Source organism: Heliangelus exortis, chromosome 17 (assembly GCF_036169615.1).
Source record: "Heliangelus exortis chromosome 17, bHelExo1.hap1, whole genome shotgun sequence".
NCBI classification, from domain to species: domain Eukaryota; kingdom Metazoa; phylum Chordata; class Aves; order Apodiformes; family Trochilidae; genus Heliangelus; species Heliangelus exortis.
The window spans coordinates 12,157,060-12,166,968 of NC_092438.1; the positions used below are offsets into that span (position 1 = coordinate 12,157,060).

At 44.3% G+C, this 9,909-nt stretch overlaps 1 protein-coding gene across 2 annotated transcripts in view; it reads right to left on the reverse strand.

Annotated features, from left to right (window-relative positions):
• TBC1D24 (TBC1 domain family member 24) overlaps positions 1 to 9,909 on the reverse strand; it is a 371,517-nt gene that overhangs the window by 6,202 nt on the left and 355,406 nt on the right. For both annotated transcript variants that reach the window (XM_071761059.1, XM_071761058.1), the window contains exons 2-4: positions 6,543 to 7,577; positions 3,072 to 3,230; positions 2,113 to 2,176 (exon numbers count right to left, since the gene is read on the reverse strand). In XM_071761059.1, the coding sequence (XP_071617160.1) occupies positions 2,113 to 2,176; positions 3,072 to 3,230; positions 6,543 to 7,501 (1,182 nt within the window). In that variant the 5' untranslated portion in view covers positions 7,502 to 7,577. The remainder of the gene's footprint in view (positions 1 to 2,112; positions 2,177 to 3,071; positions 3,231 to 6,542; positions 7,578 to 9,909) is intronic.

The window sequence follows — 9,909 nt, forward strand, 5'->3', positions numbered from 1 at the left end:
AACTTCCCCTTCCTCATTGGGGCATCCAATTGTGACAAGGTGAGGTATGAGCACTTTTTCCTGAAGCTCTTCCTGAGCACTTTCTTGGTCACAAACAGCAGCCTTGGTGGCTTTTTCCATTTCAAACTGTAGGTTAAAATCAGCTTAGCTAAGCCAATGCTGAACTAGCTCAGATATTTAAAGTAGCCTATTCAAACAGCATGGGGTTCACTTGTTTCCTGTGAAGAAAACCAGCCTGAGAGCTGAGCTTTCCTGTGAAGTCTTTTGTTTGCAAGAAGAATTTCTTGCTACCAGCAATAAGCATCACTGCCAAGTGGACAGAGACTGAACAATGAAGCTCAAAGAATGGAATGAAAGCAACCCCACATATTTTTTTTTTTTCCCCAGAAGCTGTGGTCAAACAGATTTTGCTGTTTAGCATCCACCAGCATTACCTGCAGAGCTCCTAGGACAAAATTCCTGAAGTGCAGATCTTTAAGATAAATTGCATGCATAAACAAAAAGGTGGCTGAGAACTCCCTTTAATCTGATATGCCCAATGAGAGCCAGAAAATCAAAAGGCAATTTTCCTTCTTCTAAAATATAACTACAGACATATGAATAAAGGTTGAACATAATCCAAAATCAAACCAAAACCCACAACCACCAAACAACCCTCCTCCCCTATTTTTCTGTACTTTTTTTTTTTTTTTTTTTGAGGGGCAAGAGGTATGAGAACCAGCATCACTTTACAAAGCCAGACTTTTGACATGCTCCAGGACAAGAAGCAAAGTAAGAAATAAGTATTCCCCCTCTTCCCTTTAGATACCATGGACATTTTCTAAGCCACTGGCATGGTAATGCAGGCCTGGGAGGGCCAGAAACCAGACACAGAACCAGGGAAGAGCCTGGAGCATCAGCACTAGGTAGATGCAATCACAGAATGTCAGGTTGGAAGGGACCTCATTCCAATATTATTGTTTATATGAGATGTCTCAGTACCCCACCAAGCTGAGACTTAAATTGCAAATAAGATGTAGAGGAGATGCAAAGACTAGAAACGGGTTTTTTTTTTCATGGACAGTCATCCTGCAGGAGAGTAAGCAGAAATATAAGCCCATAGGCTGCAATAAACACCATTAGACACAGACTGTTTTCAAATCATGCCCAGTGGAGCAGACACGAGTGCTGATTACAGGAAGCACCTGCCTGCCCTCCTTTGGAACTTCTGGGAAGCTCTTGTTTTATGCATTATCTTTTTAACCAAACATGAGATTAGGCTAATGCTCCTCTTTTCACACAATAATGTCCAATATTGTCATAGGCAGTAGAGCAGAGAACCAACACACATCCTTCCAGTATCTGAAGGAAGAGGGAGAGGGACTGGTTGCAAGGGCCTGGAGGGATAGAATGAGGGGCAGTGGTTTTCAATTAGAGAAGAGCAGATTCAGACTGGGTGTTAGGAACAAGTTCTGTACCATGAGGGCAGTGGAACAATGGCACAGGTTGCCCAGGGAGGTGGTTGAGGCCTCATCCCTGGAGATGTTCAAGGTGAGGCTTGAGGAGGCTCTGAGCACCCTGATCTGGTTGAGGGTGTCCCTGCTGACTGCAGGGGGTTGGACTAGATGGCCATTAGAGGTGCCTTTCAGCCCAAATTATTCTGTAATTCAATTATTAGATAAGGCACCTTGGTGCACTCCTCAGGTTCTCACAGCTTTCCAGTTTTATTTCCCAAAGAAGAATGAAATGAACTAAGGTTTTTGTTTCCACATTATGTAGTCCAATATTATTCATACCATTTAAATTCTGCTGCTTTCCCTCCTCCTAACCTGTACAAAACAGAAGTATCATCTGCAAATCATGAGTTTCATTACAGAATTCCCCAGCTTCTCCCTCTGATTCAGCAATAAAGAGAGTCTGTCCAAGAGCTCAGTTATAGGCTACAAGATTTACTCAAGAATTCATAGTCCATAATCAACAAATGGAGCCATTTAAAGCATGCATTGTTAAAAAAGCAAAAAAAACCCAAGCAATTTCATGTCTTTTGCCTCTTTCTTTTCTTATAAACAGATGTAGGTTGCAACACAGCACCAGTAACTGTCTCTAAAATCAGTTCCCTGTCACCTCACTCACCTCTTTTGCTGTGGTCTTGATGAGGAGAAGAGTTGGTTCATGTCCATCACTGTGAGAATAGAACCTGAAGTGCAGAGCACACAAAATTAGCACTTAACTACCACTGGCTGTAGTGCTTTTCCTCCTTGATGCCAGGTACCACCTCCTCCTCCAACTGATGGCATGGCAAGAAGGAGATCTGAAGACTGAGCATATTCCTGAAAATGCTTTCTACAGTTCACTGTAAACACCAGAGCATTAGTAAGTGGTTCTTCTCTACTCAGTTCTCTCTTTACACCTCTGTGGAATAGCTGGACCACCAACTACCACAACAGGGGCATTTGACAGCATTTTGAACTAAGGCAACCTAAAGGGAGTTGTGCCTGAAGAGGTTTTGATTTTCATAGAAAATCTAATGCATGCTTTTGCTTATTTTCCTCATAGACACCCAGGGCTGGGACAGCACCCACCTCAGTATCTCGACTGCAGATGTCAAAGCCATTATAAGAAGCTACAGAATTACAGTCTTCTGTGCCAAGTGCAATGAGAATTTGTAACTGGTTTATTCCATTTTGAAAACAACAACAATAGGCAGAGGGATCTCCAGTTTCTACTTCCCTTATTCTCCGGATCAGTTTGAGTGTGGTGATCACTGCAGAGCCACCACTGAGTTAAACCAGTCAAACCCAGTGGTGAACAAACCAGTCCCAGACCACCTTGTCCTATGAACTGATGCCAAAGCTTGACTTTTCAAATTAGTCTTAGACAATTTAAAATGGTTTGACATCCTCTGGCACATGAAGTATCCTGGCCAAATGCTGAAGCCAACAGGAATTTGCCACATTTGCACCCCGTTTCTATTAACATCCTTCCGACCAAGTTCTGACTAGGCTTGGCCTTTTTGTCAATCCAGTGAACAGTTCAGCAGTTGCTTTTTTTTGCTCTACAGTAGAGAAGACTTGGGAAAAGTTCTCCCTTACCTGCTCAGACTACAGCCATGTTCCAAGGTGGTGAAAAGCAGGACAGGCTGGCAAAGAGCAAACCGCTCGGGGATCCACGACCAGATGTCCCTCATCTCTGTCACACTGACAATTTCAGACTTGAAGTTCTGAGCATGGACTGCTAAGTTCACACTCGGTCTGAGAAAGGAAAGACAAAGCATTGAGAAACAATAATTCAACAACAAAACAAGTTTTGAGTTGCTGGATGGTAACTTACAAAGATGGTGGAATGCTTAAAGCCCTTGGTCGATGCATTATTGCTGAAAGCTGCAGCCTGGGGCAATAGGAAGCCTGAGCTGAGTGGAGATAATTAAATTACTGCAGTTTAACATAATCCTCAAAATCTGACCTGGAGCCATTTCTCTTGTGGCAGCTGTGGCCATACAGTTTGTATGCCTGGTTGGTACATTTTTCCCACTTTTGTGATCTTTTTGGGCAACTACAGTTAAGTACTTTTTCCTAAAAGCTCTCAGCCTCAGTGTACCTCCTCTTGTGCCTCTGCTCCTTCTCCTGGCTGCTGTGCTATACATACCTTGCAGCCATAGCAAACCTGGGGGTTTTTACAAGTATTTTTTTTGTGTGTGTGTGTGTGTGTGTGTTCAGAAAACTGCAACTGGTTACAAGTCACTAAGCCTGTACTCATCCTCTCATTTTTGAAAATGTTTCCCTAATGGCATTGAAAATTATCTTCAGTGGGGTAATTGCTCTTCAGAGCAGTAAATGAGTGAAAATGAACAGTTCACAAGTTGGCTAAAAAAAAACAAAACTCCAACGTTTTGTTTTATACTGGCTGATGAAAGTTAAGTTTAGCCTTCACCACACCAGAGGTTTTTTGGGTTTATCTGATAAAAACTCAGCAGTTTAAGAGAACACTAAATTTCAACTGGCACTGCCTGGAAGTCTGCTGCTGGAACTGAAAAAATTCTTTCAGATTTTATCCTGTATTCGTGTTTTCCTCAATTATTCATCCTGTCTCATTGGAACTGCTGAACAACCTTCTGTCTATTGATGATGTCAGAAAGAACATCTTCAACTGTTAATATCCCAAAGGAAATTAGATTTAGAAAAGCAGCACAATTTAAATATTTAATAAAGTAGCTTATTTGCTATTTTCATAGGAATGTTGTTTCTATCATTAACAGAATGTGCTGCAGACACCTCAGAGCTCCTGAAGACAAAGCCAACGTTGAGGATGTGGGAGCAGCTGCCCTGGTGGATAAGCTCTGTGTGCATCCCAAGAGAACAAACACCACACTCCAAGGTTTGATTCACTGAACTACATCTTCCTGCCCTGCCTTGTTTTGGGCCAGATCTTACAGGCTCTGTCTTATCTTTATAACCCACTATAATTTCAGTTAGGAAATAAATAAATGTGTGGTAGGAGTGATGACATTGCCATAGACCTTGTGGTGTATAAGCCTGAAACCCAACCCTGCCTTGAGGTCAGTGCCAGCAGACACTGCATCTGCCTGAGTCCCCTCAGCCCCACACTGTGTGTTCCTGAGCACAGATCAGGATTTCTGCTGCTTGCAGAACACTCCATGGTAAAATAATTGACAGATGTTGAAGATGGAATGGACAGCCTATTGATCTATTTGAGGTGAAATCCTCAACAGGCAGGGTAAGACAGGAATCATGCTTTGATAAGGCACTTAAGGTGTTCTTTCAGACATGAAAACCTCAGGAAGTCAATTCCAATTTTGATTTTATAAATTAGTACATGTGTTAGTGAGCAACACTCACTAAAGTTAACTCAGGGCACCTGCAACAAAGCCAGGAGAGTTTCAAAGACATGAATTTAAACCCCTACATCTGTGGCATTCCCTACTCATGGGGCAGTCTTTCTCCTTTCCAAGTTTTCTGCTTTCCAGGTATCACAACGAACTGTGTTTTGTTCTTCAAGATTTGCTTTTCAGGCCAAGACTTGATGAATGATTTAATTAACCATTAATGCTACATGGCTGAGTAACTCTGACCTCCTTGACACAGGAAAACTCTCTTCTTGCCACTAAAACAACCACACCAATCCACTTAAAAATAAATACAATCTAGCAAGCACAGAGTCACTTTTAGGAGTGTGCCAAGTTGGGTTCAGTCCAACTTCTTTCCAGTTCACTATGGAATGCTTGCAAAGAAGAAAAAAAAGGTGAGTATGTCTCACATCTATTGCCACAACACACACCAGAGGTCTGGAGGGGGGACAAGGCCTAACAGTTCTGATGACATGTTCCTTGAGATGAAAAAAAAAAAAGCAACACTTTTTCTACCACCTATATCCTATGATTAACATTATGCTTTTCCATTCTGGAAAAAAATAGAATGTTTTTTTAGTGTATGGAAGTGCTACAACAAGGTGGGCCCATGGTCCCTTGCCCCTCAGCTTTGCAGGTGCTTTGAACTAACTTTGCAAGTGTGTGTTCAGGAGCTGTTACACAGCAACTGGGTGTTAGGATTCCTGCCCTGCTTCTCCTGCCCCAACACGAGCAATGCCAGCAGCCTCAGAACAAATCATCAGCCAAAGACAGAAGAAACGAGCAAAGTGCAATGAGGTTTTTTTTTTTTTTGAACCTACCTTTTGGGAGATGCAACACTGCAAACAGGAGGGGTGCAGTGGGGATGGAAGTGACAGAAGGAGAACGTATAAGGAGAAAGACAAAAAAAAAAAGATAGAGAAGATCAGTGATTAGCTACATCTGTGACAAAGTGAATGAAAGGAGCCTGGAGAGAAACAAAGTAAGGTTTGATTTGAATCACCAAGCAGGAGAAAGGCAAACAAACAACCAGACAGGTTAAAATATTTCCTAATTCTACTTTCCCCCCCTCCCTCATTTTTGCTACCTGACTGCAAAATAATTCATCATCTCCTTGTGCAAACCAAACACAAGAGAACTCACTCCTGTCCTCTTGAGCACCAGGGAAAAGCTCAATGTCTTCAGCACCACATCTGCCCACACTGGGATCCAAACTGAGCTATGTTCACAGCACAACTGTGCCAGGGGATACTGATTTTTAAAAAATTTGATTTGAGTACTTTGTTTTTTTATTTTTAGAATTTATATAAAGCTCTCATTCTGTGGCTGAGGAATATATTCAGAAAGCTTATCACAACTCTCCTGAACTTCAGTACAGGAGGAAAAGTAACACACTGGAAACATTAATACATCTGGTTGTGAGTCCCAGATAAAAGGGTCTGAACTCCACCCCATGTGACATTCCAGTGGCTGAAGGCCTTGAAATATTTGTGCCTGAGAGAGCAGACTCTTCCAAGATCTGAGCAAAATAAAGCATAAGCTAAGTGTAAACCAAACTGTGAGTCAAAAATAAAGTGCTGCAACAGACTAGAGGGAACTTGACTGGTATTTAGGCACATGAAAGAGGTTCAGCTCACATTTATAGGCTGAAATCTGCTAAGCAGGTATTTCAGTCCCATGGAATGGGTGAGAGCTTTACCTTTTCTGTTTGACCGTGATGCCCTTCTCCTTCAAAACCTTCTCGTTGGCCATCTGCAGGAGCTGGATCTCCTTCCGGGAGAACAGGCGGATGGCAAAGGCCTTTTCCAGGAGCTTCTCCGGAGGCACCGACTTGGCGATGTCCCTGACAAAAGCTCGGATTTCCTGCTGGATGCTCTGAGACTCCAGGGGCTGCGCAGCTCGGCCTTTGCGAAAAAATTTCAGCAGAGCGAGCGCCACCCGGAAGAGAACTTTGTAGCCTTCCACCAGAAACACGTCGAAGACCCGAGCAATGTACACCATGGGCAGCTCCCCAAAGAGCCACCTCTGCCAGTCAGAGTACACCTCCAGCACGTCCTCCGACATGGCCACGATCAGCTTGTGTGCTGCCTTACAGTATTTGTTCACCAGGTCCCCAAAGGTCATGCAGGAGGACTCGAAAGCGATGTAGGTCTGGTCGATGAGCCGCTTCGAGGGGTCGTTGCAGGCCAGGATGCGACAGACCTGCTCGAAGCACTCGGCCTCATCTTTGCTGTAGTGGAGCAGCAAAGCAACGAAAGAAGGCAGTGCCGGGCAGTAGGATATGTCTGGGAACTGGCTTGCTATGCAAAAGATAATCTTCCGGACTGCCCCGATGCCTTCTGCGTTCAGGCAGTAGGTGGGGATGAGGCTGTTGTCCACAAACTCCGGGAGGGGAAGGGAAACGCTGCTGCGTTTGCCAACGACGGTCACAGCGATGTCCCGGTACACGTTTGCGTCGGGGGTGACCGTGCGGCACGGGATGTTGCTGATCAGTTTGTGGTACATTTTGGCTCTCAGAGAGTGGTTCTTGGCCCAGTAGCCCTTCCGGGCCAGCGGCTTGAGCTCCTGGAGCTCAGCGGAGGTCAGGTCCTTTGCGTCCTGCCTCTGGGCAGTAACATCCATTTTGTCCCAATCCACAAAGTGGTTGTATTTATCCATGGCTCCAGGAGAACCATAGCAGAAAAATCATGAGAAAGGAGACCTTATTTGGTCATTAAGGGACCTGCAGCTTTTCCTGCAAAAGTAAAAAAAGGAGAGAGGCTTGAGTAAGAGGTAACTTCCCATATTCTTTAGAAACACAGATGTATGTTCGACTTGTTCCTGCAATGCCAAAACTGTTACCTAAAGCAAAGACAGTTAAAGATAGATGGCTCTTCAAGTCAAGCTTTTCTTCTGTTCTGTCAATAACTCATACTGAAGCCATTTATCAATGGTCTCCATAGGAAGCTACTCTCCCAAACCTCCCAGGCTGGGGCATGGACCATTATGTTAACTTCTCACTTTGAGAACAGAAGCCTCCTGCTTCAGAAGTACCCAGAGAAAAGCCTGGTCAATGTGCAATCAATCTCTCTTTCTGATCTCTGGGGAAGTCACAGTTACTTGTGCTACAAGGGTAGCACAAGCAGCTTATGCTGTTCTCAGACTGTGTGGCCAGTGAAAAGAGATGCTGACCTCCTGCCAGCCCCAGCCACGGGCTCTCACTCCTTTGTGCTGCACTCAGGTGGCTGCACACTCACTGAGATGAGTTTGTTAACCTGATGCCATTTTTCTTTTCCATCAGATAAGCAAGATGGGCAGCTGTATGACCAGCCAGACTGGTGCCAGAAGAAAGAAGAGGGCAGGACAGAACGACCCTTTCTGACTGCAGCACCGGCTCACATCGGCTTAAAACAGCTTCGTGGAACTGCTGCTCCTCTCAAGCACTGCACGGGACTGCTGGTCCTGCCCTCCCCGCGCTTCCTATGACCAAACCACCTCTAGAGGGCCTGCGATCACCATTTGATGATTTTAAAAACCACACTATTGCAACAGCACCAGGACCTGACAAACCAGCTTCTGGCCTCTAGTCCCCCAAACCACATGGTTCTATGATCTACCAGTTGTAGCTGCAAAGGACACCCGTGTCCCAGCAGACAGCATGGCTACAACCACTGAGTCCATCCCTGCATCACTTTTCATCACAGCAGTGCAAAACTAGCAGAGGAGAAACAATAAAATTTGTTCTTCTAAAGGTTCTTCTCTACTCTGCCCTGGTGAGACCTCACCTCGAGTGCTGCATCCAGCTCTGGGCTCTCCCCAGTTGAAGAGAGGGACAGGGATCCCCAGTTGAAGAGAGGGACAGGGATTTACTGGAGAGAGTCCAACAGAGGGCTGTGAGGATGATGAAGGGACTGGAACACCTGCCTGATGAAGAAAGGCTGAGAGACCTGGGGCTTTTTAGTCTGGAGAGGAGAAGACTGAGAGGGATCTCATGAATGTGTATAAATCTGTGAAGTCTGGGCCTCAAGAAGGAAGGGACAACCTCTTCTCAGTTGTGCCCTGTGATAGGATGAGGATGGATTCAAGAGAGAGCACGGGAAGTTCCACCTCAACATGAGGAAGAATTTCTTTACTGTAGGGGTTACAGAGCCCTGGGACAGGCTCCCCAGAGAGGTTGTGGAGTCTCCTTCTCTGGAGACTTCCAAGACCCGTCTGGATGCATTTCTGAGTGCCCTGCCCTAGATTTGGTCCTGCTCTGGCAGGGGGATTGGACTTGATGATCTTCAGGGGTCCTTTCCAACCTCTGACATTCTGTGATTCTGTGAATAAAATGTGCTAGTAACAGCAGGCAAGAAGTCTGCCCAGTGCTGGAACATCTTTGCCAGCATCTCCTCAGTGCCAGATTAAAGCTAGGAAGCCCAGGGTGGTTGATGCTGGACACTGCAGGGGCAGATCATCCCAACAATAGGCCTATAAAACTGTTCTGTACAGTTAAAACATCCTGTAGAAAGGTTAAGTCAGCTGCTGTTGATTTAACCTTTAACAGTTCAATAACAACAGTTACTGCAATGCCTCCAAAGAACTCTAAGTCTTTCCTCTGTCCACAGCAGGAAGAACATTTGGAACTTGACATTTATCAGTGTTGACTTTCATACAACAGGTGCATTAAAATGATCTGAAACTCAAAAAGCAGATACACCATCAGAACAGATAACTCAGTCTCTCTACTTTACTAAAGGAAACTAAAGCAAGAATTTTGTCTCACAAATACACAATTAGCATCAGCTGGGACAGCCCTGGATTTAATTCAGACAGTTTTACATTCTGACTAATTACTAATCTGGGTATTTTGTAACGACAAGCTGAAACTCCAAATTTTAACTCCTCTTTTTAAAGCTTGGCAGGAGCCTTTCAGAAAAGACTTTTTGATGATTCTTCCATAAAAGTATTTGGATTTTTTTACCAAAATATGACTCTTTTTGAATGATCACTGCTCAATGTAAGAGCAATATAGAAATGCTCAGCCTTTCTTTTGTGTTTATCTACATCCAAAACTAAATCTCAGACTGCAACTAAAGGAACAAACT